General features: G+C 51.9%; 2 protein-coding genes across 7 annotated transcripts in view; one reads left to right on the forward strand and one right to left on the reverse strand.

Moving 5' to 3' along the window:
- LOC146399457 (uncharacterized) overlaps positions 1–24020 on the reverse strand; it is a 79488-nt gene that overhangs the window by 45599 nt on the left and 9869 nt on the right. For 2 of the 6 annotated variants that reach the window (XM_084979935.1, XM_084979934.1), the window contains 4 exons: positions 20921–21079; positions 17618–17718; positions 7700–7813; positions 2059–2574 (listed from right to left, as the gene is read on the reverse strand). In XM_084979935.1, coding sequence (XP_084836061.1) covers positions 2465–2574; positions 7700–7813; positions 17618–17675 — 282 coding nt within the window. In that variant the 5' untranslated portion in view covers positions 17676–17718; positions 20921–21079 and the 3' untranslated portion in view covers positions 2059–2464. Of the gene's footprint in view, positions 1–2058; positions 2575–7699; positions 7814–8282; positions 8626–12102; positions 13613–17617; positions 17719–20920; positions 21080–24020 lie in introns of those variants that run through there. The other 4 variants (XM_084979933.1, XM_084979937.1, XM_084979936.1 and 1 more) reach the window with 4 other exon arrangements.
- AQP7 (aquaporin 7) lies at positions 7459–22448 on the forward strand. The gene is given in 8 exon segments (NM_001113438.1): positions 7459–7479; positions 8597–8647; positions 12737–12863; positions 20374–20497; positions 20896–21033; positions 21239–21357; positions 21565–21782; positions 22136–22448. Coding segments are annotated over 7 exon segments (987 nt in total). The 5' UTR covers positions 7459–7479; positions 8597–8621; the 3' UTR covers positions 22371–22448.

The raw sequence follows: 24020 nt of genomic DNA on the forward strand, positions 1-24020 counted from the left end.
ATACTACACAGTCATTAAAATATAATTTTTTTTTTGCGTTTTTAGGGCCACACTTGTGGTACATGGAAGTTCCCAGGCTAGTGGTTGAATTGGAGCTGCAGCCGCTGGCCTACGCCACAGCCACAGCAACGTTGGATCCAAGCCACGTCTGGGACCTACATCATAGCTCATGGCAATGCCGGATCCTTAACCCACTGACTGAGGCCAGGGATCGAACCTGTATCCTCATGGATACTAGTTGGGTTCTTAACCCATTGAATCACAACAGGAACTCCTAAAATATAATTTTAATGTATTTTTTTTAATGGAGGAAGGAGCCCGCAAGCAAAAGTGGCAAGGGCCATCAAAGTCAGAATGTGGCCCTAGTGCCAGGAGGAAACTGTGCAGAGATGGAGTGTGAGGGAGGCAAACTTCTGCTAACTCTTCACCAAGGGGAACACTGTCACTGGGCTGATGCTCCTTCCTCCCTGCTCCATCCTAAACTCTCCCACGAGGAGATGCAGTAGGGCATCCTCGAGCTGGGCAGGGAGCCAGGACACCTGTGCCTGACTCACCCTGGACCATGGGCTATGCCCAGAGCAGAAGAGGCTGTGTCTCCCTGCCCAGCCCAGTCTGGCTCAGCCTGCGCCCCAGGGACCAGCGTGGGCGTGAGAGGACCCTCCTTTGATACTGGGAGGGGACCAGGAACTGGGAAGGCCCCACCTTTCCTGGGGTCCCTGTGTTCCATGAAGTCTTCCTGGGCTCAATGCCTATTGGTGCCTGGGCCAACATCCCTGCCCACACAGACCTCTGCACAGGCCCTTTGGGCAATCATTGTGTTCCTGGAAAGCTGTAAATCAAATCTCACCTTCCTGCAGGGTAGCACAGTCATCTCAAAGCTGTTCCCAATGAAGTGAGATACCCTGTGAGCATGTCCTTGGGGGCTCTACACCCCATTTGTCCTCAGTGGAACATCTATGTGTGGAGAGGCCTCAGGAATGGGGCAGAGCTGAGGGGTGGGAAAGGTCACTTAGGGAGCAGCTGGCCTTGCCCACCTGGAGGGAGGCAGGGAACCCCCAGTGTGAGTAGGGGGAGATCCAGGTTGCCAGGGCCTCTGGGCATGTCTCCTTTTTCAGGCTGAGTGGTGGAGAGAGAGTAGCTTGGGCTAAGGTGGGCTCTCAGCCCACCCCAAGCCCCCTGTTCCAGGCCCACAGCGCCTGACCAGATCAGATAGGGCACGTTCCTGCAGTGAGCTGCCTGCTGATGGGCACCGTGCTGACGCAGGCAGGAAAACATTAACCCAGAGGAATGGGCACATGCTCATGTGTGCAAACCTGTGTGTGTGTGTGTGTGTGTGTGTGTGTGTGTGTGTGAGAGAGAGAGAGAGAGAGAGAGAGAGAGCGCCTACAGAGAGATGTGCACATGCAAGACAAGACACGCATATGCACACACACACACACAAAGTTGTGCACACATATTCATGTCCACATACAGACATATACAAAGACACATGCTTCTCACACATGCAAATTTCTTCACTGTCATCTCCCAACTTCTGTCAATAAGACCCCTTCCTCCTCCAGGAAGCCTTCCCTGATAGCTCCACTCATACTAAAAAGTGGACAGGCCTGACCTCTATGCATGGTTTTTCTTTTTCTAAAATTTATTTTCTTGAAGTACAGTTGATTTACAATGTGTGTTAATTTCTGGTGTACTGCAAAGTGACTCAGTTATATATAATAGTTTGCATCTGCTTATCCCAGACTCCCAATCCATTCCTCTCCCAGCCCCGTACCCCTGGGAACCACAAGTCTGTTCTCTGTATCTGTGATTCTGTTTCTGTTTTGCAGATAAGTTCATTTGTGTCATATTTTAAATTCCACATATAAGTGATATCATAATGGTATCTCTCTCTCTCTCTCTTTCTGACTTACTTCACTTAGTGTGATAATCTAGGAACATCCATGTTGCTGCAATTATGTCTGCTTTCTGATGCAATATTAGGCAGCCAGATGAGGGCTTTAGAGTGGAGCAGGACTAGGTTTTAATTCTGGTTCCATGATTTACAGTATGTTCGCCTTTTGGCAAGTAGTGGTACTGTGTGATCCCGTCTGCCTGTCTCTGTCCACTCTTCCCTGGCTCTGAAAAGGAAAGATGAGAGCCTGGGCTGGCGGGTGGGTCTGGTCATTGGAGAGCGTCAGCGTTAAAGACCATTTTGAGTCCTACCTGTGCCCTCGGCCCTCCCAGCCCAGCCACCTAGTGCCACCTAGACTCCTCACTGGGGTCCCTAGCCTCTTGGGCAGATCTGGATGCTTTAGTTCTGGGTGATTTTAGACAAGTTTGCTACCTTGCTCTGAGTCTCAGTTTCCCTACTTGAAAAAATGAATCCGAAAGGGGACACTTACCCAAATGAGGCTTAAGGGTCTTTTCTTTTTTGAGCAGTTTGAAAATCTTCAAGGTGTCAGATGATTTCAGAGAGATGGGTTTATGCACTGCTCTCCCACTCTCCTTCTTGCTCCCTTGGTAGAAACAACTCATTTCTTACTGATACCATGGCTCCCGAATTGTAAAAATGATCCTGTGGCTCAATAGAATCTGGAAAACCCCAAGTTGAAAACAACTTGATTGAAAGAAGTTTATGTGATAAATAAGTTAATCAAATAGTATGTTAGTTGGAACAAATAGTAGAAATGATTCATTTTTTTACACATTGATACATTGGGGGAAGTTCAGAGAAGTCTTAGCATCTTTGGGCATTTTTCTTTCCTCTGATTTTTAAAAATTTCTATTTGCATTTTCAATCCTAATGGGGTTTCAGCCAGTTGTGTCTGCCGCATGCTATGGAGTTGGATACATTTAAAACTAGAGAGTTTGTGCAGTTTAGCCACATATATGACATGGATATGGACCTGCTGGTATGGAAATTTTTTTTTTCTTTTTGGACCACCCCACAGCATATGGAATTCTTGGGCCAGGGGTCATATCTCAGCCACAGTCATGAGTTAAGCTGCAGCTGTGTCAACAACAGATCCTTAACCCACTGTTCCTGGGCCAGGGGTCAAACTTGTGTCCCAGTGCTCCCAAGACTCTGTCAATACCATTGTGCAACAGCAGGAACTCCGGAAATATTCTTAATGTTTGAATGACAAAAACATCTTTGTAAAAAAGAACTTTACAAAGCCTTATGGAAGTTTTATTCTACTTCTTTTTTTTTTTTTTTTTTGTCTTTTTGTCTTTTGTTGTTGTTGTTGTTGCTATTTCTTGGGCCGCTCCCGCGGCATATGGAGGTTCCCAGGCTAGGGGTTGAATTGGAGCTGTAGCCACCGGCCTACGCCAGAGCCACAGCAACGCGGGATCCGAGCCGCGTCTGCAACCTACACCACAGCTGACGGCGACGCCGGATCGTTAACCCACTGAGCAAGAGCAGGGACCGAACCCGCAACCTCATGGTTCCTAGTCGGATTCGTTAACCACTGCGCCACGACGGGAACTCCTTATTCTACTTCTTGTTGACAACATGGGAGGGTATGTGCATATGTGTACACATTAAAAAAAAAGGATTAAAAAGAAACCTATCAAAATGTTTGTAGTTGTTGTCATGGAGGGAAAATGTTCCTTTGGCTTATTTGTATTTTAGGTAATAAAAGAACAAAAGAAAAGGATATGAGATTATTAATTTGTTTTCTATTTTTAAAATATTTCCACTCCAATGATAGATAACTAAATCTGCTTGACTTGTTTAGCTATGTGTTCATAAATATTTAAATTTTCAGTAAGGTTGAACATTAATGTCCTCAATCACTAATTCACATTGTAAGATTTTTAGTAGTGAGTAAGAACAGGAGGTTGGAGTTCCCTAGTGGCCTAGCAGTTAAGGATTGAAGGACTGGACTATTTCCAACATTTTACTAGCCAAAGTAGTGCATTTCAGGCAAAATCAGAATAAGAAAACTGAGCAATTGCTGAAAGGACTAAACGCCTAAAGATACATCAGAGGGAGTTCCCGTCGTGGCGCAGTGGTTAACGAATCCGACTAGGAACCATGAGGTTGCGGGTTCGGTCCCTGCCCTTGCTCAGTGGGTTAACGATCCGGCGTTGCCGTCAGCTGTGGTGTAGGTTGCAGACACGGCTCAGATCCCGTGTTGCTGTGGCTCTGGTGTAGGCCAGTGGCTACAGCTCCGATTGGACCCCTAGCCTGGGAACCTCCATATGCCGCGGGAGCGGCCCAAGAGATAGCAACAACAACAAAAGATTAAAAAAAAAAAAAAAAAAAAAGATACATCAGAGTTTATAAAAATTGCCCTGTAGCACACTAATATTACCAATGCATTTCCAACTGATTTATTATTTCAACCTAATTACTTTTTTTCTTTCTTTTTTTTTAGGGCTGTACCCACGGCATAAGAAAGTTCCCAGGCTAGTGGTTGAATCAGAGCTACAGCTGACAGCCTACACCACAGCCACAGTAACTCAGAATGTGAGCTGCGCCTGCGACCTACAGCACAGCTCATGGCATTGCCAGATCCTTAACCCACTGAACAAGGCCAGGGATCGAACCCGCATCGTCATGGATCCTAGTCATGTTCATTAACTGCTAAGCCACGAAGGGAACTCCTCAACCAAATTACTTTTTGACTTAATGGTCTGCTGCTGCATTTGTAAACCTTCTCCTAGACCCTGTCTTTTTTGTTTGTTTGGCCAAGCCCAAGGCATGCATTAGTTTCCAGGCCAGAGATCGAACCTGCTACACAGGAGCAATCTGAGCTGCTTGTAGTGACAACACTGGATCCTAACCCACTGTAACACAGGAGGACTCCTTCCTGGACACTGTCTGGATGCCAAAAGCAGTGGGGTGAGAGGACTGCATATCTTCCAACCCCACTCCAGAGGGGCAGGGACTGAGCCAAGGCTGTGCTGTGAATCTGATGCCTAGCTGGGACTCAAACCAGGTAAGTGTGCAAAGCTTCAAGAGGGGTCTTCACTGAAACCAGAGCTAGGACACTCAGTTAAATTTGAATTTCAGAGAAACGATGGGTAAATTTTTAGTGTAAGTATGTCCCAAATATTGCAAATACTGCTTCTCTGAAATTCAAATTAACTGAACATCTTCTATTTTATCTTGTGACCCTATTCAGAGCCCCCTCGGTAAAGACAGGTATTTCCTCTCTGCCCACACCATCTCCATAGGCCCTGGAGATCATCCTAGGCTCTGTCTAGATCCAACTCTGACCCCAGTGCCCAGCCTGGAAGCCCCTCAGAGCCTCTCTTCTCTCCGTGGTTGAACTTTCTGCCTCCTCAGCCTCTACTTCTTCAGTGCTGTGGTCATCCTCCCTCCACCAGCCCACCAAGGCCAGTCTGTCCTCAGCAAAGGAGCCTCCCTGGCCTTCCTGTGCCTCTTTTTGTTTTGTTTTTTAGGGCCACACCCAAAGCATATGGAAGTTCTCAGGCTAGGGGTCGAATCTGAGCCTCATCTATGACCTACCCACAGCTCACGGCAACACCGGACCCTTAACCCACTGAGTGAGGCCAGGGATCAAACGTGCATCCTTATGGATACCAGCTGGGTTTGTAACCCACTGAGCCACAACAGGAACTCCCCAGCTCCACTTCTGACCCTTCCCTCACCCTGACCTCATCAGGGCACACAGGAAAGGAACAAAGGCAAGTCTGCAGAGGGGAGTGAGAGGCAGAGCCTTAGCCAAGGTGTGGCAGTAGAGGAGTTTGTTTCTTGTTTTTATTTTGTTTTGTTGGCTGCAACTGCAACTTGCAGAAGTTCCCAGGCCAGGGACTGAACCTTCACCGCAGCAGAAACCCAAGTCACAGCAGTGGCAATGCTGACCCTTAATACACTGAGCCACCAGGGAACTCTAAGTTTGTTTCTTAAGGATGGTATCTGATTGGACAGCCTACCTTGCCTCACTGTGCAGAGTGACCTGCTAGGCAAGTAGGGGTGGGGACTTGGGCAAGCAGGGGAGGAGGCCTGGGCAATGCAAGCTCCAGACCTGCCTCAGTCTACTGGCACCCTCTAGAGGACAATCCTATTCCCAGAGCTGGCTTTGCAACCAAATCTTGTATCACCTCACCACAACCCAGGGGCTGCTGCCTCAGAAGCTTCCTGGACCCACTGCCCACCATCCACTACTCCACCTGGCAGGTCTCCTGACATGCTGCAATCCAGCAGCCCCTCCCTCGTGTCTCAGCACTAGGTTACCTGCTCACAGCTCAAACTGGCCCACATTTGGAGGCTCAGCCATGCCCTGGCTCCAGAAGTCCTCTCAGATGACAGCTGATCCCCTGGCTTACTCCTCACCCCACCCTGGTCACCCCACCCTCAGCCTTACACTCTGGTCCCTCTTAGCTCTTTCACAGAGGCCTGGCTTGCTGTTCCCAGGGGAGGCATTTTCCTGAGGCTGGGGCCTAGGTCCCCCTTCCCACTCAGATGGAGGCTCCTAGAGGATGAGGCTTTTTCTCCTCCCCCTCAAAGGACCTTCAGAGAACCAGAACCAGGCTTGGCTTTCTACCTCCCCTCTTAGACTGAGGTTTCCTTGCAAATCTGGCTTATGTGGCTTTCTTCCTTTCCAAGTGTGCGACCCCTGGGCCCAAGGCCTGAGCATCCCCTACCTTCTTTGGGATGAGGGTTTCCTTAGGACTGATCCAGGGTCTTCTCCCCAACCCCTCAACCTGGTTGTTGATCTCCAGAACTTTCCACCTCCAATCCCCATTCTGTGCAGCTCTCCCTACCTGGGGGGCCCTCAGGAGCCTCTGGGGCTTCCCCCAGGTCTGGGGCCCTCAGAGGGGTTCCTCTGGCTCTGGGATGGACACCTGGCTTGGAGCACAGGCCCACCCTCTGAGGCTCAGTGCACCCACTTGGAGCTCCACTCCGACCTCACAGGGCTGCTTCAGAACCCTGTCCCTATGGTGCTGCTGGCAGGAAAAGGGATGCTATTTTGGGCAGTGTGTCTGGATTTGGCTCAAGCGGTATGGGCCAAACCCCTGTCCCACTGACCTCTCCCCTGGAGGAGCAGAGCAGAGCGGAGCAGAGCAGTGCTCAGGGCCACCCTGAGGAGGACTAAGAGGTGGGCTCGGGACTGTGGAGCCCTAGTGGGGGCCATAGCCAGAGCCTGAGACAGTCACGGAGGAACAAGACCAAGACCTGCTGTAAGTTCACTCTGCCTGCCGCAGGACAGGCCAATAAATTCAGAGATGAGTTGTTGGGGCAAGGAATAGCGACTTTAATCGGAAAGCTAGCAGACCGAGAAGATGGCAGACTAGTGTCTCAAAAAACCATCTTGCCTCAGTCTGAATTCAGGCTCCTTTTATACTGAGAAAGGGGAGGGGGAGGGGCCAACGGTCACTCACTAACTGTCACTTGCTGGGGGAAGGGCCCACTGCAATGCTGACCAATGGCTGAACAAGGCCACTAAAGGTTGCTCACTAAAGGCTGCTCACTTACAAGGAGCCCCCAAGGCTGAGCTTGGAAGCATAAGGCACTTCAGCAGAGTAAGTTGGTCCCCAGGCAAGGCTGGGACAGGGGTCTCCCCTGGGGCCCCGGGACTGGGAGTGCCATTCCCTGGAAACCCTGTGGGGAGGAGGGGACCATAGGACTCTCTGGGGAAGAAACCCCAGCTGGGAGCGGAAGGCTTAGGTGTCTGTTCTGGTTTAGTCCTGAGTTGCTGCATCATATGGATATGTCACACTTTCTGGGATTCAGTTTCCTTACCTGTAAATTGGCTGCCGGGAGCACCAGCCCTGGAACGGAGATTGGGAGGATGTGTGAGCCTGGGCTGTCCACAGAGCCGGGGGTGGGTGGGATGAGGAGTAGAGACCGGTGGCCCTGGTCCAAAGCAGAAAGGATGCCGATCAGAGAGATGGGTGGATTTCTGGCTTTGCCGCTGGAGAGGTTTTCACCCCCCGAGTCCTGTCCTGAGAGGCCAGGGCTGGGGCTAGGGGGTTTCTGCAATCAGGGATTGGGATGTGAACCTAGGCTGCAGTTAGAGGGAACTGGGCTAGAGCACAAGCAGGACACGGAGGATAGGAGATTCCAGGGTTAGTTCTGTGCTCTCATTTGTGAGGAAAGTGGGAATAAAAGGGAATTTTCAGGAATGGTGAGAGGGTAGACTTTGTTCTGAGGTGGGAGTATAGACTAAAGGAATTTTCAGGACCCCTCCTGTGTGTTTGTGTCTCTGTGTGTGTGTGTGTGTGTGTGTGTGTGCGTGCAAGAAAGGGGTGGAAGAGGTCCTGGAAGGTCAGTTTAAGTCAGCAGCAAGAGAGTGTGAAGCTAGACTAAAGGCAGTTATACCCACCTATGTGGGGGTGGAGCTGCTGAGAGGAGGCTGTGGGCATCTCCATTGTCCAAGGCAGGAGGACCTCCACAGGGCCTGGTCCAGGGCCCAGGGATCCTGAGGCCAGTGTGGGTCAGGGGTGGGGCCCCAGGGCCTCTCCCCATTGGCTGAAGCACATTGCATCTCCCTCCCTGCCAGCTTGGCTGGGTTGAGGGGTTGGCACTGGCAGGAGCTTTCCCTGTGGCTTCTCCCCGGGGGGCTGAGAACTGATGAGAATGAGGGGCCAAGTTCTGTGTCATCCCTCAAGCCCTAGTGACCTCTTTTTGGGTCCACAGCATCTAACAATCTCAAAGACAGAATATGACTGAAAGAGACAGGAAGAGGCGGTAAGCATCCCACCCATTCCCCTACCCCAGCCTCCTGGCCCCCCACTCAGCACACTCCCAGCGGCCCCCGTCCCACTCTCTCCCTCTACCTCATGGAGGCTGACCCTCCCAGACTCCTTCCTTCCCACCCCCCACCAGACCACGGGGCCCAGAAGAAGGGCCACTCCCGCCTGCACCAAGAGGGAAAGCTCAGAAAGACCTGGATGAGGGTTGGGGTTGGCCAGTGGGTTCCAGCTGCCCCATGTAGGTTGTTCTCAATTGAACTGAACTCACTGCCTCACACCCTGGACGGCTCATGTCTCTTTGGGGTGAAGGCTTGCAATGGCCAAGGCCCTGCCTATTTAATGCCCATTCCCTCTCTGACATTCCCCCACCCCACCCTTCCCATTCCAGTCACAATGACCTCCTTTCCTTTCCTTTACTCACGCTCAGAGTCCTTCAGTGACTGTCCCCTCTGCCTAAAATAGTCTTCTTACAGTCACCCAGATGGCTCACTCACTCAGCCCCTTCTTGTCTTTCTTTGCTCAAATGCCACCTTCTCAATGAGGCTCACCCAGACCGCCTCATTCAAAACCGCCCCCCCACCCCGCTTTTCCTTGCTCCATCTTTCCCATAGGATGCACTACCCTCTTTTAGACAAATGTACATTCTTACTACACTTCATCACTGCCTGTCAGCTAGCTGCACACAGGCAGGGATATTTGTCTGTACTCTTGGAGAATGAATGGGTACCCCTCTGTGCTGATGACATTGCTGTCTCTGCCCTGGCTCTCTCCTGGGCTTTAGATCCTGTTTCCAAAGACCCACTGGGGGAGTTCCTGCTGTGGCTCAGCGGGTTAAGAATCTAACTAGTATCTATGAAAGTGTGGGTTCAATCCCTGGCCTCTCTCAGTGGGTTAAGGATCCGGCATTGCCGCAAGCTGAGGTGTAGGTCACAGAACCTGGAGTTGCTGTGGCTGTGGTGTAGGCCAGTGGCTGCAGCTTTGATTCAACCCCTAGCCTGGGAACTTCCATATGCCACACATGTGGCCCTAAAAAGACACACAAAAAAAGTCCTATTGGGTCTCATAGCTCTCTCAGTCCCAGCTGAAAACAGCCATATCCACTCCCCCAAGCCCATTCCTCCTTCTGTGCTCTGAGCTCAGTCAAGGATCCCTCCATTTCTCCTCCACTCCTCAAGCCAGAAGTCAAGACCTTGTTCTTTTTTTTTTTTTTTTTGTCTCTTGTCTTTTTAGGGCCACACCCACGGCATATGGAGGTTCCCAGGCTAGGAGTCCAATTGGAACTCCCAAGACCTTGTTCTTTTGTGTGTGTGTGTATGTGTGTTTTGTCTTTTCAGGGCCGCACACGCAGCATATGGAGGTTCCCAGGCTAGGGACTGAATCGGAGCTACAGCTGCCGGCCTATGCCAGAGCCACAGCAACGCCAGATCCAAGCTGTGTCTGCGACCTACAGCACAGCTCACAGCAATGCCGGATCCTTAACCCACTGAGAGAGGCCAGGGATCGAATCTGCAACCCCACAGTTCCTAGTCAGATTCGTTTCTGCTGCACCACAATGGAAACTCCTCCAGATGTGCATCTCTAAGCAAGACCTCGTGACCCGCAGCCTCCTTACTGGTCACCTCCACTTAGCTGACTATCGGACTCCTCAAACTCACCACACCCAGAAGGGGACTCCTCATCTTCCTGCCTAAGCCTGAAGCTTCTCTCCTGTGCCTCATGTAGGCCATGGTGCTGCTCTAGCCAGAGCCTGGGGTCATCCCTGTCCCGTCCCTTTCCATCCTCCTCTCTAATAAGATACCACGTCTTTTAGTGTGACTCTCTTCCTCTAGCCACCTCACTGCACCTTCATGGCTCAGGCTGCTGTTACCTCTCAGCCCGTCTGATTGCTCACCTCACTTCCACTTCTGCTCCTTCATTCCAGCCTCCAAAGAGGAGGCAGTACTCCTGTGTAAATCCTCCACCCCATGGCCCTCTGGGTTGATGTGGGACTCCTCAGTGTGGACCATGAGGCTGTCTGCCCCTCTCTGCCCATCTCGAGTCACCTTCTCCCCTCTCTCTGCGGCCCATCCTTGAAGAATTCCTCTACACATCACATGTTGTCAGAGCTGCAAGCCTTTGTCCAAGCCATTCCTCAGCCCAGAACTTTCCCTGGGCTCCCCGATGCTCCTCCATCTGGCCAGTCTTCTGTTTTGACCTACAATTTCCCTCCTCTGGAAGAGCCTCCTACTCCCGCCTCTGGGTCGTCTGCTTCCTCCCTGCAAACACACAGTGCCTGCTCCTCACTTGTGGCCACACTCCTCACACTGTTGGGATTGCTTAGTTAATTGTTTGTCTTCCTAAGAGCAGGGACCAGGCCAGTGTTCTTTACCACGGAGCCTGAACATAGTAGGTGTGCTAGGCATTCAATAAATCTTTGGTTCATTAGTTATTTGTCACTTACTGTATCCTGCCTACTGTGTGGTGAGGGAGAAGGGGCCAGGGTTCCAGAGCTCTCTCAGTGTCTCTGACTTCCTTCTTTGTCCACCTCTCCTCTGCCTCTTGGTACCTTCCCAGGACGGTTCTTGGATTCCTGCCTGCCTTGGACTCTTCTTCAGGGCTAAGGAAGCTGGTGCTAGGGGCAAGATGACTCTTGCAGGATACTGCACTAAAGCTTCAGTTGGATGGGAGTCCTTGAACCATCCGGGCACTTCTACCTCCCCCTCTATATGCTCGGCCCTGGGTTTGTTTCCCTGAAGTAAGGACAGAGCAAGGGCTAGAGTGAGTGAGAAATGAACATGGGGTCTCAGCCAGAAAAGTGGAAGGTGTTTTATCCATGCCTGTTTGACATTTCTCACTCCCTGTGCTTAGGCTTTGCTTCTGGGAGGAAAGGCAGGAAGCCTGAGGCAGGGTGGGGGTGATGCTGCTGTCCTCAGCAGGGTGAAGCAGTTGAGGGACATTCAGCATGGAGATGGGGAGAGTCACCCATCTGGACAAGAACTAAGGCCACGCTTAGAGGAATCTGTACCCCTCCTCCTCTTTAGCCTCCAAACCCCAACTTCTTTCCCAAACTCAAGGCCCCCCAACCCCCAACAGAGGACAGAGCCTCTAACTCACTTTTTCACTTATGCATCCAATCATGTACTTACTAAACAAATGTTTATCATTTCCTGTGTATCAGGCACTGTGGGAAGTTCTGGGGATTTAGTGGAGAGTAACAGATGAGTTCTCAGTTTTTTGTTCTCTTTTTTTTTTGATTGTGCCCATGGCATGCTGAAGTTTCCAGGCCAGGGATCGAATTCACGCCACAGCAGTGACCCGAGCCACAGTGGTGACAATGCCAGATCTTTAACCACTAGGCCACCAGGGAACTCCTGATTGCTCAGTTTTCACTCATTTGACAATGTATATTGCACATCTACCACATACCCAGCATAGTGCTAGATTCAGTCCCTCCTTTTCTTCCTCCCTCCCTTTCACTGGTTCATTCCTTCACTTACTCATTCATTCACTTACAGATGTTCATTTGTGTAGATTTGGCTGCAGAGCTGGTATACTTTGCCCTCCCCATCACCACTGGCAGGACCTTGTGCATGCTCAGGCCTCGGTGTTGTTTATAGAGCCTGGGAGCTGACTGTGCCACACCCTGTGCTGTTTGCAGAGCCTTGCTCTTGCCAGGTCCTGCCTGATGCCCTGCTTGTGTTCCCAGAGCTCTGATTCCTGCAGACAAGCGGGCAGGCAGATAGCTGAGCTCTTCTTTCTTGCCTGCTTCTCCTTCGAGGCTCACTGGCACCACAGAGGGCATTTACTGGCTCCCCAAACATCCCCTCTGCAACCTGGCTTTGTTGGTAAACCCATCCCACTGGTCCAGGTCCCACCAGGAGGAAGCAGGGGCGTGGCCTGACTGTCAACCCCCAATCCCTCTCCACATCCCTGTGGCTGTCACATGCCTCTGACCCCAGCAGTACCAGCTGCCCTGGGCAAGAGGACCTGTGAGTGGGGAGAGGCCATTGCGTTACCAATTAACTCAGCCATTAGTTGAAGGGCCAATGGATAGTAAATTGGCTTGAGTCTCATTTCTGCCCATGGGATCGGGCTGCTGCTTCAGGTCTACCAGGTCTACCCGTGCCTCCAAGATGATCACGCCACCTGCAATATCAAAGATGCAAACAATAATGCGGAAGGAGATGGTGAGAGAGTTCTTGGCCGAGTTCATGAGCACATTTGTCATGATGGTGAGTGTGTGGGGGGCACAGGGTGAGGGGCTTTGAGAAAGAGGCCGCAGGAAGGTAGGGCTCAGTAAGGGCAATCCACGACCTACCCCCCAGAGCTGGACTCTGAGTCACACTGTCCATTCCTCAGCCCCTGAGCTGGAAGCCTGAGGGAGAAGCACAGGAAAGTAGGGAGAGAGCTCTTTCTCATTAAGTCTTTTTGGGAGAGAAAGGGCTCATGATATGTGGGGGCAGAACGAAATCATGGGCTGGCTGGGGGTGGGTGGGTCGGGGGGCATGGCTGGAAGTGAGGAGAAGGGGAACTAAGAGGAGAGAGATCAGAGGGGACACTGATTGGAGAGGCTTTGGGAATTAATCCTGAGGGCCATGGGGAGACACGGAAGGTTTTCAAGGTAGGAGAATGATATGATCAGATTTAGATTTTAGAAGGAAATTCTGGGTGCAGTGTGCGTCGGGAACAGACTGGGCAAAGCTGGAGTGGGGAGAACCAGGGAAGAAGCTGTTGCAATGATCCAGGATGGTGAGGGGTGATGGTCCTTGGATAGAGAAGAAGGAGTGGGTGACAGAGGAACGGAAGCAGTGAGACTGAGAGCAGCACATGCAGGGAAAGCGCCAAGAAGCAGGTCTGGAGCCTGTGGCCCAGTGCAGGGCAGGCGGTGAGGTCGGTTTGGATGCAATCAGGTGAGGTACCTGGGAGAAATTTTGGGGGTGGTTGTGGATATGGGGGCCTGGACCTCTGGAGAGTGCTTGAGCTAGAAGTAAAGAGTTATACTTCATCAGAACATGAATGGTGGTTATAAAAATTGTCCAGTGGGTCAGTTCCCATGTGGCTTGGTGGGTTAAGATCCCAGCTAGTATCCATGAGGATGTAGATTCGATCCCTGGCCTCGTTCAGTGGGTTAAAGATCCAGCGTTGTCGTGAGCTGCGGTGTAGGTCGCAGACATGGCTCGGATCTGGCATGGCTGTGGCTGTGGTGTGGACCAGCAGCTGCAGCTCCAATTTGACTGCTAGCTTGGGAACTCCCATATGCTGAGGGTGCAGCCTAAAAAGCCAAAAAAAAAAAAAAAAAAAAACCCACAAAAAAACAAAAAAAAATTGTCCAGTGGGAATGTATAGAAAGAGAAAAAAATGAGTTGAGGACAGTGCCTGCAGAATGAAGAGAAGCACACAAAGGGGCCTGAGAAGGGGTGGCCAGAGGGCTGGAAGGAGAAGGTGGGGAGACGCCAGGTTGCAGAAGTGGGGGGTCCACAAGGAGAGCATGGTCAGCAGTGTGGGAGGTTGCTTCAGGCCGGAGAAGGTGAGTGCTGATACCTTCTTATAGGGTTTGGCAACCTGGAGGTCACTGGGGACCTTGATGAGGGCTCTTTTAGGGGATGGTGGGACAGAAACCAGATGTAACATGGAGTTTCTTAGAAACTCCCCCTCCCCACCTGCTTTGGCTCCACCACTGATCCTAGCCAGTGTCTGCCCTTAAACGGGGGCCATGCTTGTTTGCACCTTAAAAAGGCCTAGGTTGGTGAAAAGAAGGGCTAGCCTCTGGGAAAGGAGGCAGAGGTCAGAGACAGCAGGGCAAGGGAGGATGAGTGTGCCTAAGTGTGTGTGGTTGTGTGTGTGTTGTGCATGCCTGTGCACTGAGTCACAGAGTAGGAGATATTGGGATCCATGGAACCCAGGGCACTCTGGGTTGTTACCTTGATCATCCTGCCACGGAGTCACCAGCTGGCCTTGGGCAGGTCTCTCTGTGGCTCAGCGCCTGTCTTCTCAGACAGTAGCAAGTGTGTTGAATTGGGCCTTTTCATGGTCTTTAGAGCTGGGTTTGAATTCCAGCTCTGCTATCTTCTAGCTGTGTGACCTCATATAAGCACCTTAACTAGTTCTGAAGAGTTAGCCTCCTCATTGGTAAGTACAACGCTAATTTAGAGCTGGCTGACTTGTGTGGAAAAGGCCAACAGCCTAATAACCAGCACACACATAGGACACATGTGTTGGTGGCTTGTCTACATGGAAAGCACACTCAGCTGCTCACCATCTCCCTGCCTCTCACCATCTCCCCCTCCCCCATTACCTACCCTCCCGAGCTATGATCACGGCACCTGGATCCTGTCTTGCCTTAATCCAGGGCAAAGTAATTCATTTATGACAAGACATTCCAACCCCATGAGGGCTGTTAAACCTTGAAACTGTAGACACAGGAAGCAGGCACTGCCCGTGTGCATTCATGCCTGCATGCTGCCCACACTCGAATTTCTTTTCCTTTTATTGAGATGATTAGAGAGCACCTACTACAGACCAGGCACTGTAACGCTAGGCCCTTATGAGTGGCATCCTCAAATCCTCACAACAGCCCTGTGAGGGAGGTACTATTATTATTTCCCATTTTCACAGATGGAGAGACTGAGGCACCATGAGACAGTCACTTTCCCAAAGTCACACTTTAAGATAATTTAAGATGATTTAACAGTACAGTCTTACATCCTGGTCTTGACCTTTCATCTCTATGCTCTGTCCCTTAGCTTAGCTGTGGATTTCTTCCTTTTTTTTAGGACTGCACCCGAGGCATATGGAAGTTCCCAGGCTAGGGGTGGAATCCGAGCTACAGCTGCTGGCCTACGCCACAGCAATGCCAGATCCTTAACCCACTGAGTGGGGCCAGGGATCGAACCCACATCCTCATGGATACTAGTTGGGCTCGTTACCTCTGAGCCACAACAGGAACTCCAGCTATGGATTTCTAATCTTCCCCAGCTGAGGTAAGGCCCTCACTTCCAGGCTCTGGGTAGTTCAAGATCACTTGCAAGGCCTCAGTTTCCTGTGGGAGCAGAAACATTTGCCATTTGGATTGGCTGAGAGGATGCAAGGGAAGTAATACGTATAAAAGAACTTTGTGAGGTTTAAGCTCACAGAGAACATCGTGTTGTTGTTATTTTTAGGTGTTGGGCCTGTGCCAAGGAATGGGGGCTTTTTCAGTTGATAGGAAGCTCAGTGAGTCATCAGGGTGAAGGTTTAGCCAGATCAGCTAGTGTGACCTTGGGCCCCATTTATTGCAGCTGAGATGAGAGAAGATTGTACCGCTGTGTTTCACTCTGCCATCCCCCTGGGGGTGTTGTCTTCTGGGCTGGGCCCGTGGCTATTGGAGGGACCTGGACAGGCTGGGCCACATTTACTGACCAGGGAGGTGCAGTTCTGGGCACTGGGCCCTGGAAAACCAGCTCACAGGCTGTGGGGGCCAAAGTGTCACCTCAGAGTGGTGGGGACTGGGGCTAACTGCAGAGTGATGACCCCTGCAAGGACGTGACTGCCACCACTCCAGCTGACTGTTGTCATGCAGGGTGGAATTCAGGCCAGAGTTGACAGAGCTTCTGATTTTGCAAGGGAAGCTGAAACCTCTGATGCATCAAAACCAAGTTATCCAAACAAAATGTGTGCTGGGCTGCCAGTTGGCAACTTTGACACAGGAGAGCCCCTGGGGTTTATTCACTCATTATTTTTAGTAAATGATTGTGAGCGCCTACTTAGAAATGGGGACCCTTGGTCTTCAGACCCTCCATGCCTGCTCCAGTCCCTGTCCCTCCTGATGCCCTGAAACCTGTTGGCCTGGCCTGGCTTGGCTGCCCACCTGCTCCTGTCCTCTCCTGCCTCATCCTAAGCTTGGTCCTAAGCTGGCCCATGTCTGGGCTCCCTAGCACCTGTCCTGGGACTCCTGTGCAACCTAGGGGGCCTGCTCAACCTTCTCTCTCTCACACTATCCAGGCTGCTTCACTTTTTCTCAGACTTCCCCAATGCTGCTGTACTTTACCTGCCATTTTTTCTTTTTAGGGCCGCACCTGCGGCATATGGAAGTTTCCAGGCTAGGGGTTGAATGGGATCTACAGCTGCCAGCTTACACCACAGCCACAGCAACACAGGATCCGCACCATGTCTGAGACCTACACCACAGCTCAGGGCAACGACTGGTCCTTAACCCACTGAGCGAGGCCAGGGATTGAACCTGCATCCTCAGGGACACTATGTCAGATTCTTAACCCAATAAGCCACGATGGGAACTCCATCTGCCTGCTCTTTTTTTCTTTTTTCTTTTTTTAATCAGCAAATGGTTTAGTCTCCAGCCTGACATAGTGAACCATTGCGGGGCTTCCTCTGTCTGGCTCCTCACCCACCAGACCTCACCTCCCTGTGTACCCACATATAGGTGGGGCCCCTACCCCCTCCTTCAGGCAGGATCCTCTAGTCTGGTGCCAAACCCCCAAGCACTAAGGCACTTTGTTCATCCTTTTCTCCCTCTTTTATCTTCAGCCCTTTGCTCTCTCAACCTTAACACACTCAAATCTCTTTACCCAAAAGAGCAGAACACAGAACATTCCTCCCTTCACCCCATGAGCCCCTCATTTATCACGCTCTCTCTCCCTCCCTTCACAAGCAGATTCTCAAAGAGATGTCTACACTGGTCCTTTCAACTCTCCCTCCACACCTACTCATCTCACACTCCCTGGGGCCCGCCTTCTGACCCCATGGCCTGATGATACAGTGCTCACCACGCTACTAAAGAAGACCCCTGGCTTGTGACATCCAAAGGGGTGGTTTCCAGGCCTTCATGAGCTTGACCCAGGGACTACACATGACTGTGTGGGCCACATGGGGTCCAGAGCACCTTCTTTCTTTGTTCTTCCATTTCCACAGCTGCTCCAGCTGGGGCATCTAACACCCACCCCGAGGGCTGATGTTTGGCCGTAGGTTCTGCCCTCAGCTGCCTACTCACCCTGTGCTCTCTCTCGGGGATCTTCATCTTCTCCGAAGGCTTCAGCTGCAGCCCTCATGTCCACAACTCTCCAGGTTTTCTTTTTCCAAAAAACTCTAAGACTGTTCAAGGGAAATACAAGCCACATATGTAATTTATAATTTTCTAGTAGCCATACTCGAAAGATAAAAAGTAATGGCTGAAATTAATTTTAATAATCATTGTATTTAACCCATATATCCAAAGTGTTTCCACTTGAAGACATAATCAATATAAAGTTATTAATAAGATCTATAGTCTCCTCTTCCTACAAAACCTTTGAAATCTGGTGTGTGCCTTATGCTTCAGTGGATCTCAATTTGGACTACCCACATTTCAAGGACATCATAGCCACATGTGGCTTGTGGCCATCATACTGGATCTAGATTCCAATTCCCAGCAGTTTGGACATCTACAGGCCTCTCAAAGCCAGTGTATCCAAAACACATAGTCTTTTCAGAGGAGGCGCCATCTAAGTGTGGCCTTAAACAGATTATCAGATTTTTAGGATCTAGGATCAGGTATTCCAGATGGAGGGAATGGCATATGCAAAAACATAGAGGCAGGAGTTCCCATGTCGCTCAGCGGGTTAAGAACCCAACTAGTGTCCATTAGAATGTGGGTTGGATCCCTGGCCTTACTCAGTGGGTTAAGAAACTGGTGTTGCCATGAGCTGCGTTGTAGGTCACATACATGGCTTGGATCTACAGCTCCGATTCAACTCCTAGCCTGGGAACTTCCATATGCCATGGATGCAGCCCTAAAAAGACAAAAACAAACAAACAATGGGGCCATGAGAAGGTAAGGCAAGCAGGGAGCAGTGTGGTTGTTTGGTCTGAGACTGGCATAGGTGACTGCCTAGATCCAAAAACTGTCTTACCACATGCAAGATGTGTACTTTGAACAAGCCACTCAACTTCTCTGAGCCTCGAGTTGCCCATCTATCAAATGGGGAGAGTCATAGTACCTAATGCCTAAGTTGGTTTAAGGGTTACAGGAGGTGATAGGTAGAACTTGCTTAGCAGTGCCTGGCATATGGTAAGTGCTCAATGGCTGGTGTTATTAATAATAGCAGTAATGCTGTTAGTAGCAGTAATACTAGTGCTGAACATAGGGAACACGGGATCAGCTATGAAACTGAGGGGCAGAAGGCATGCTATCAAGGGTCTTAAATGGTGGCCAAGAGTTTGGACCTCATCCTAGAAATGGAAGGGATCCACTGCATGTTTGAACAAGAGGCAGATGTGATCAGATTTTTGTGTCAGGTTACTCTGGCTGTGAAGGAGACTGGGTAAGACCTAGGGAGAGTGGAAGCAGAGCTGACTGGTTGTGGGCGAAGAGGGAGAGCAAATCCAAGTTTCTGGCTTGGCCAGTCTGATTGGGGGAACATGGAATGAAGATCATATTTTCTGAGAGATGGTGAGCTTTTAACATAGAGCCCAAGGTGCCTGTAAAACACTCCAGAGACTTCTAGTGGGTATTTGGAAAAAGGGATCTGGCTCCCAGATGGAGGTTTGGGGAATGAGTAGATCAGGCATATCTGAAGCCCTAGCCCTGATAAGAAAACCCAGGGGTGACTGGGGTGAGACGTGCAAAGGGCCAGGGCTAGAACCCCAGGATCATTTGTATTGATGAGGCAGATGAATGAAGAAGAATGTGAGAAGGAACCTTGGAGAGGAGGAGGCTACAGAGGGGAGAGGAAAACCAGGAGAGAGAGATGTCATGGATGCCAAAGAGGAGGTACTTTCTAGAAGCTCAGAGTGGTGAAGAGGGTAAAAGTCAGCACAGTCAAGTGAGATAATGTGTGAAGGGACCTTAGGGCAATCTGGAGGTCAGAGCCCTCAGAGTGCTGGAGTCAGTGACCGGTGGAAGCAGAAGCCAGGCAGAGGAGGGAGGGCAAGGAGAGGGATAAAGGAGCCAGCTCGCGGGTCCTTCCTAGAGCCTGACTGATGAGTGAGGCTGGGCTGAGGTGGAAGCTTTACTTTTAAGGAGGAAGAGCCCCGAGTCTGTGGGAGCCAGTCAAGGGGCGGGGGAGATGGAAAGTACAGGTAAGAGGGAGGCTCTGCAGAGCACAGGAGCCAGAGCTGTCAGGGAAGGTGGGCATTAGTGCAGGTGGGTGTTAGTGGTTGGAGAAGGTTGAGTGGTTGCTCCCCTTTAGTCCTCTAATCTCTCTGTGAAGGGGGTCAGTGGGGAGGTGGTCACCTGATGAGATCCGGCACTTAGGGATGGGCAAGAGCAGGAAGTTCAGGAGTGGCACCTGAGAGCTAGGGAAATGGCACTGAGGGCCAGAGAGGCAGAATCCCCGGGCTTCCAGGGCTGCTGTGTGTGGGGGCGGTGAGGGCTGAGGGGTCCCAGCAGAGTTCAGACATGAGGCTTAGAGATCCCTTGAGAAAACTTCCTTCAGGCCAGGCTTGAAGTGAGATGCTTTGAGACGTTCAATCCACACAAGCCCCACCTTCCTTGAAGGCCTGTCTCCTCCTGGAACTTCAGGTGGGCTTGACATCTCGTGGCCTGGATGCGTCTGTAAGACCCCCTGACTCCCCTGCCCCAGCTCCGTTTATACCCTTGGTGCAGCTTCCATGAGCAAGGAAGTTTCTGAAGTAGGGAGCACAGCAGAGGGTCCCAAAGGGCAGCGCTGGGAAGGCCTGTGCTTGGGGGTGTGGGGCCTCGGCTGAGCTCTGAGTCCTCTGAGTCGGGGCTCCTGGGTGGGTGGTCCTCTCAGAGGTGCTCTCCCACAGGTGTTTGGTCTAGGCTCCGTGGCCCACATGGTTCTTGGAGATAAAATGGGGAGCTACCTTGGAGTCAACTTGGGTTTTGGCTTTGGAGTCACCATGGGAGTGCACGTGGCAGGGAACATCTCGGGTGAGTGGGCTGGGCCCCACCTGACAGGCAAGGCCAGGTGTCCCCTGCGGGCTCCTTCTGTCCCCTCCCAGGCAGCCCCTTCCCCAAGTCAGCCAGGGCTCTCCCCTCAGGGACCACCTGGAGGGAGAACACCCGGGGCGCCTTTCCTCTGCCCAGACGCTGCATGAACCCCCTTGACCCACCACTTTGAACTAGCTAGTCACCTCAGGCCAGCAATTTAACTTCTCCATCCCTCCTCACTGTCGTGGCCCTAATGGTGAAATGGGGATGGTGGTCCCTGACTCAGGGGCCTTGTGAGGACTGAGTGAGCCCTTCATAAATGCTGTCATTGTTGTCATTGCTGCCCTCAGTATTACTGATAATTGTTTCTACCCTGACACCTTTGACCTTCCCCTCAGGGGCCCACATGAATGCAGCTGTTACCTTTACCAACTGTGCAATAGGCCGAATGTCCTGGAAGAAGTTTCCTGTGTACGTGTTGGGACAGTTCCTGGGCTCCTTCCTGGCTGCTGCCACCGTCTACTGCCTTTTCTATGGTGAGTGTCCTGCCTTGGGTTGTCCTTCTGGCCACGGCCTCCTCTCCTGAAAGATGGGCAGACCTGGCTTCAGTGTCCTAGCCTGCGAAAATGTCTGGGAGACAAAAGTGTTGGAGGTGCTCCCTGCCTCCATCCTACTGCCTCACCTCTGGGACTGCAGTGGGGCTCAGCTGGGGGTGGTTCCCACTCCGTCTGTGTCTCGCAGGTGCCATTATGGAATTCTCAGAGGGAAAGCTGACAGTGACCGGTCCCACAGCCACAGCTAACATTTTTGCCACCTATCTTCCTCAACACATGACATTGTGGAGGGGCTTCCTGGATGAGGTCAGTGGTCCAGGGTGGGTGTCCCTCTTCAAGCGCCCCCCCCCATAGGAACGGGCCAGCAGGCAGCCCCTCACAATGGAGAGTTCGGGAGTTCTGGATGGGGACAATGCCAAGACATCTCTGCCAGGGGTTTGAGCCAGGGGCACTGCTGAGACCCTGTGGCTTGACTAGGAGCCCCAGGTGGCTGCCATGGCATCTGCTCCCCAGGTGATAGTGACAGGGATGCTTCAGCTGTGTCTCTTGGCCATCACGGACAAGGAGAACAACCCAGCCCTGCAGGGGACACAGGCCGTGGTGATCGGCATCCTTGTAGTCATCATTGGAGCATCCATGGGCATGAACTCAGGCTATGCCATCAACCCATCCCGGGACCTGCCTCCCCGCTTCTTCACCTTCATTGCTGGCTGGGGCACACAGGTCTTCAGGTACTGCCTGGGCCAGCCCATCCCCGCAGGTTTTCTATGGGTTCCCTGCATGTGGAGGGGTGGAGCAGCGTGGGGTAGGGGTGGGCTCTGCAGAGCTCCCCATAGCCTGGGCAGGCAGGAGTGAGTCCAGACCTTCCTCCAGGACAGCACTGAGGCAGACCCTGCTCCTGGACTGAATGTCAACCCTGACCCTAAATCAGGCTGAAGCTGACCCGAGCCCAGGCTTGGGGCCAACTCCCGGGCTAGGGTGGGGGTTACTCCTCTACTCTAAGGCCCCTTCTCAGCCTGACAGGTAGAGACAGGTGGCATGCTGGGCACTGGCCCCCTAAGCCACCTTTGTCTCTTGTCCGCAGTGCCGGGGACTGGTGGTGGGTGCCAGTGGTGGCACCTCCCTTGGGTGCCTATTTAGGTGCCATCATCTACTTGGTCTTCATTGGCTCCAGCACCCGACAGGAACCCCAGATACTGGAGAACCCCCTAACGTACGAAGACCACAGAATATCTGTGTCTCGCCCACCCGTGACCTCTACCCACAACCCTGTCTCTGTGTATCCCGACACCAGATCTTCAGTCGTGTCCCACCCTTAAGGGACTCCATCCGCCTAGAGTACCTCTAAGTAAGACTATTTGTGACCCCCTCCCCAATAAAGAAAGCCTTGTCCCGCAGTGGCATCCCCACTTCCTGGGTGCCTGCTGTGGTTGGGCTTCCCTGCTGGATTCTTCCAGGAACTCCAGGGTTACGCCCTGGCCCAAGGCTGGAGTACAGAGCTGAGACACCTCCTACTCCCTCGGGCCCTGGGAGCTGGGGTTCCCTTTAGGGGGGAAAGCAGAAGGGCTGACCTGCGGCCTCTGTAAGAACAGGATCAGGTTAGAGGACACTGGACACAGAACAGTGGACCTTCCGGCAAAGGGAGGGAGGGAATGGCTTGGCTTGGGGGACGGGACACCAGGTAGCCAGCAGGTGGTCATCTCTGGAGATACCTTTTTTTCCCCCCCTTTTAGGGCCCCACCTGCAGCATATGGAAGTTCCAAGGCTAGGGGTCGAATCCGAGCTGCAGCTGCCACAGCAACACCAACACTGGATCTGAGCCGCATGTGAGACCTACATCACAGCTCATGGCAACGCCAGATCCTTAACCCACTGAGTGAGGGCAGGGATAGAACCTGCATCCTCATGGATACTGGTTCAGAACCCACTGAGTCATGATGGGAACTCCTCTGGAGATACCTTGAGCTGCCCTGGGATAGGACCCTAGACTCTCCCTCAGTGCTGGCCAGTCCGTGGACCAGGCAAGATAAGGCCCAAGTGTGTAGATAAGAGTTTCTCAACCATTTTTTTTACTACCGCCCCTGCTCAGGAGCCTTTTAGATACTTTTTTCTGAATCACGTGATATTCTAAGACCACAGATGTACTGCATATCTGTTTATGCACTGTATGTATATCTTTGCTTTATACATACAAAAAGTAAGATTTTTTTTTTTTGTCTCTCCTAAGAATCTGTTTTTCTCTCCCATGGGAGCAAAAACCACCCCCACCCTTGAAAATGCCTGGTGTAGACTGAAAGGAGGTAAGAGATTGGGCTCCTCTCCCCTCTTCTGGGGCCAGAGCTCTCTCACAGTGAGGGATTCCAGAGTCAGAAAGGAAAGGAAAATCCCAGTGGTGCGGGGACAGGAAGTGGTGTCATGGGGCTCAGAGGGACAGGTGCAGAGGGTGAGTAGGGATGGGGCTGGGAAGGAATCAACCTGCTTTCTGGGACATGGAAGGCAGCGTGTCACCCATGGCTCCTGCCTCTGCTTGTGCAATCACTGTGCCTTTCAACAATCACTGAGCACCTCCTGTGTGCAGGCCCTGCCTGGGCACTAGAGACACCCCAGAGGATGAGGCTGGGTCTCTGCCTTCAAGGAGTGTAGCTCCTAGAGGGGGCAGGTAATCACAGGAAAGGGGTGAAGCGGTGAAGAGGGGCTGCATGTGGGGCTCAGAGGGGGTTCAGAGCCCAGCCTCAGGGGGAGGCCATGGATGGCTTCCTAGAGGAGACAGAGCAGAGGGGGTGGGGGGGGGCACGTCCCTTCCAGAGCTAGTTGTCACATTTTGTGGTTTGAGGGGACAGGGCAGAGGAGGTAGGGCTTTCTTCTAGAGGTGGGGCCATGAAGAGATGACACTGAGAAAGCCCCTCTGAGCTGCAGTGTGCAGGGGCTAGAAAAGGGGGTATGGGGCCTCCAAAGGAGATGGTGCCAAG

Source organism: Sus scrofa, chromosome 10 (genome assembly GCF_054392235.1).
Source record: "Sus scrofa isolate SSC_HxYL_T2T_F1_AM1 chromosome 10, Sscrofa_HxYL_maternal_Yorkshire_Landrace_v2.0, whole genome shotgun sequence".
NCBI lineage: Eukaryota > Metazoa > Chordata > Mammalia > Artiodactyla > Suidae > Sus > Sus scrofa.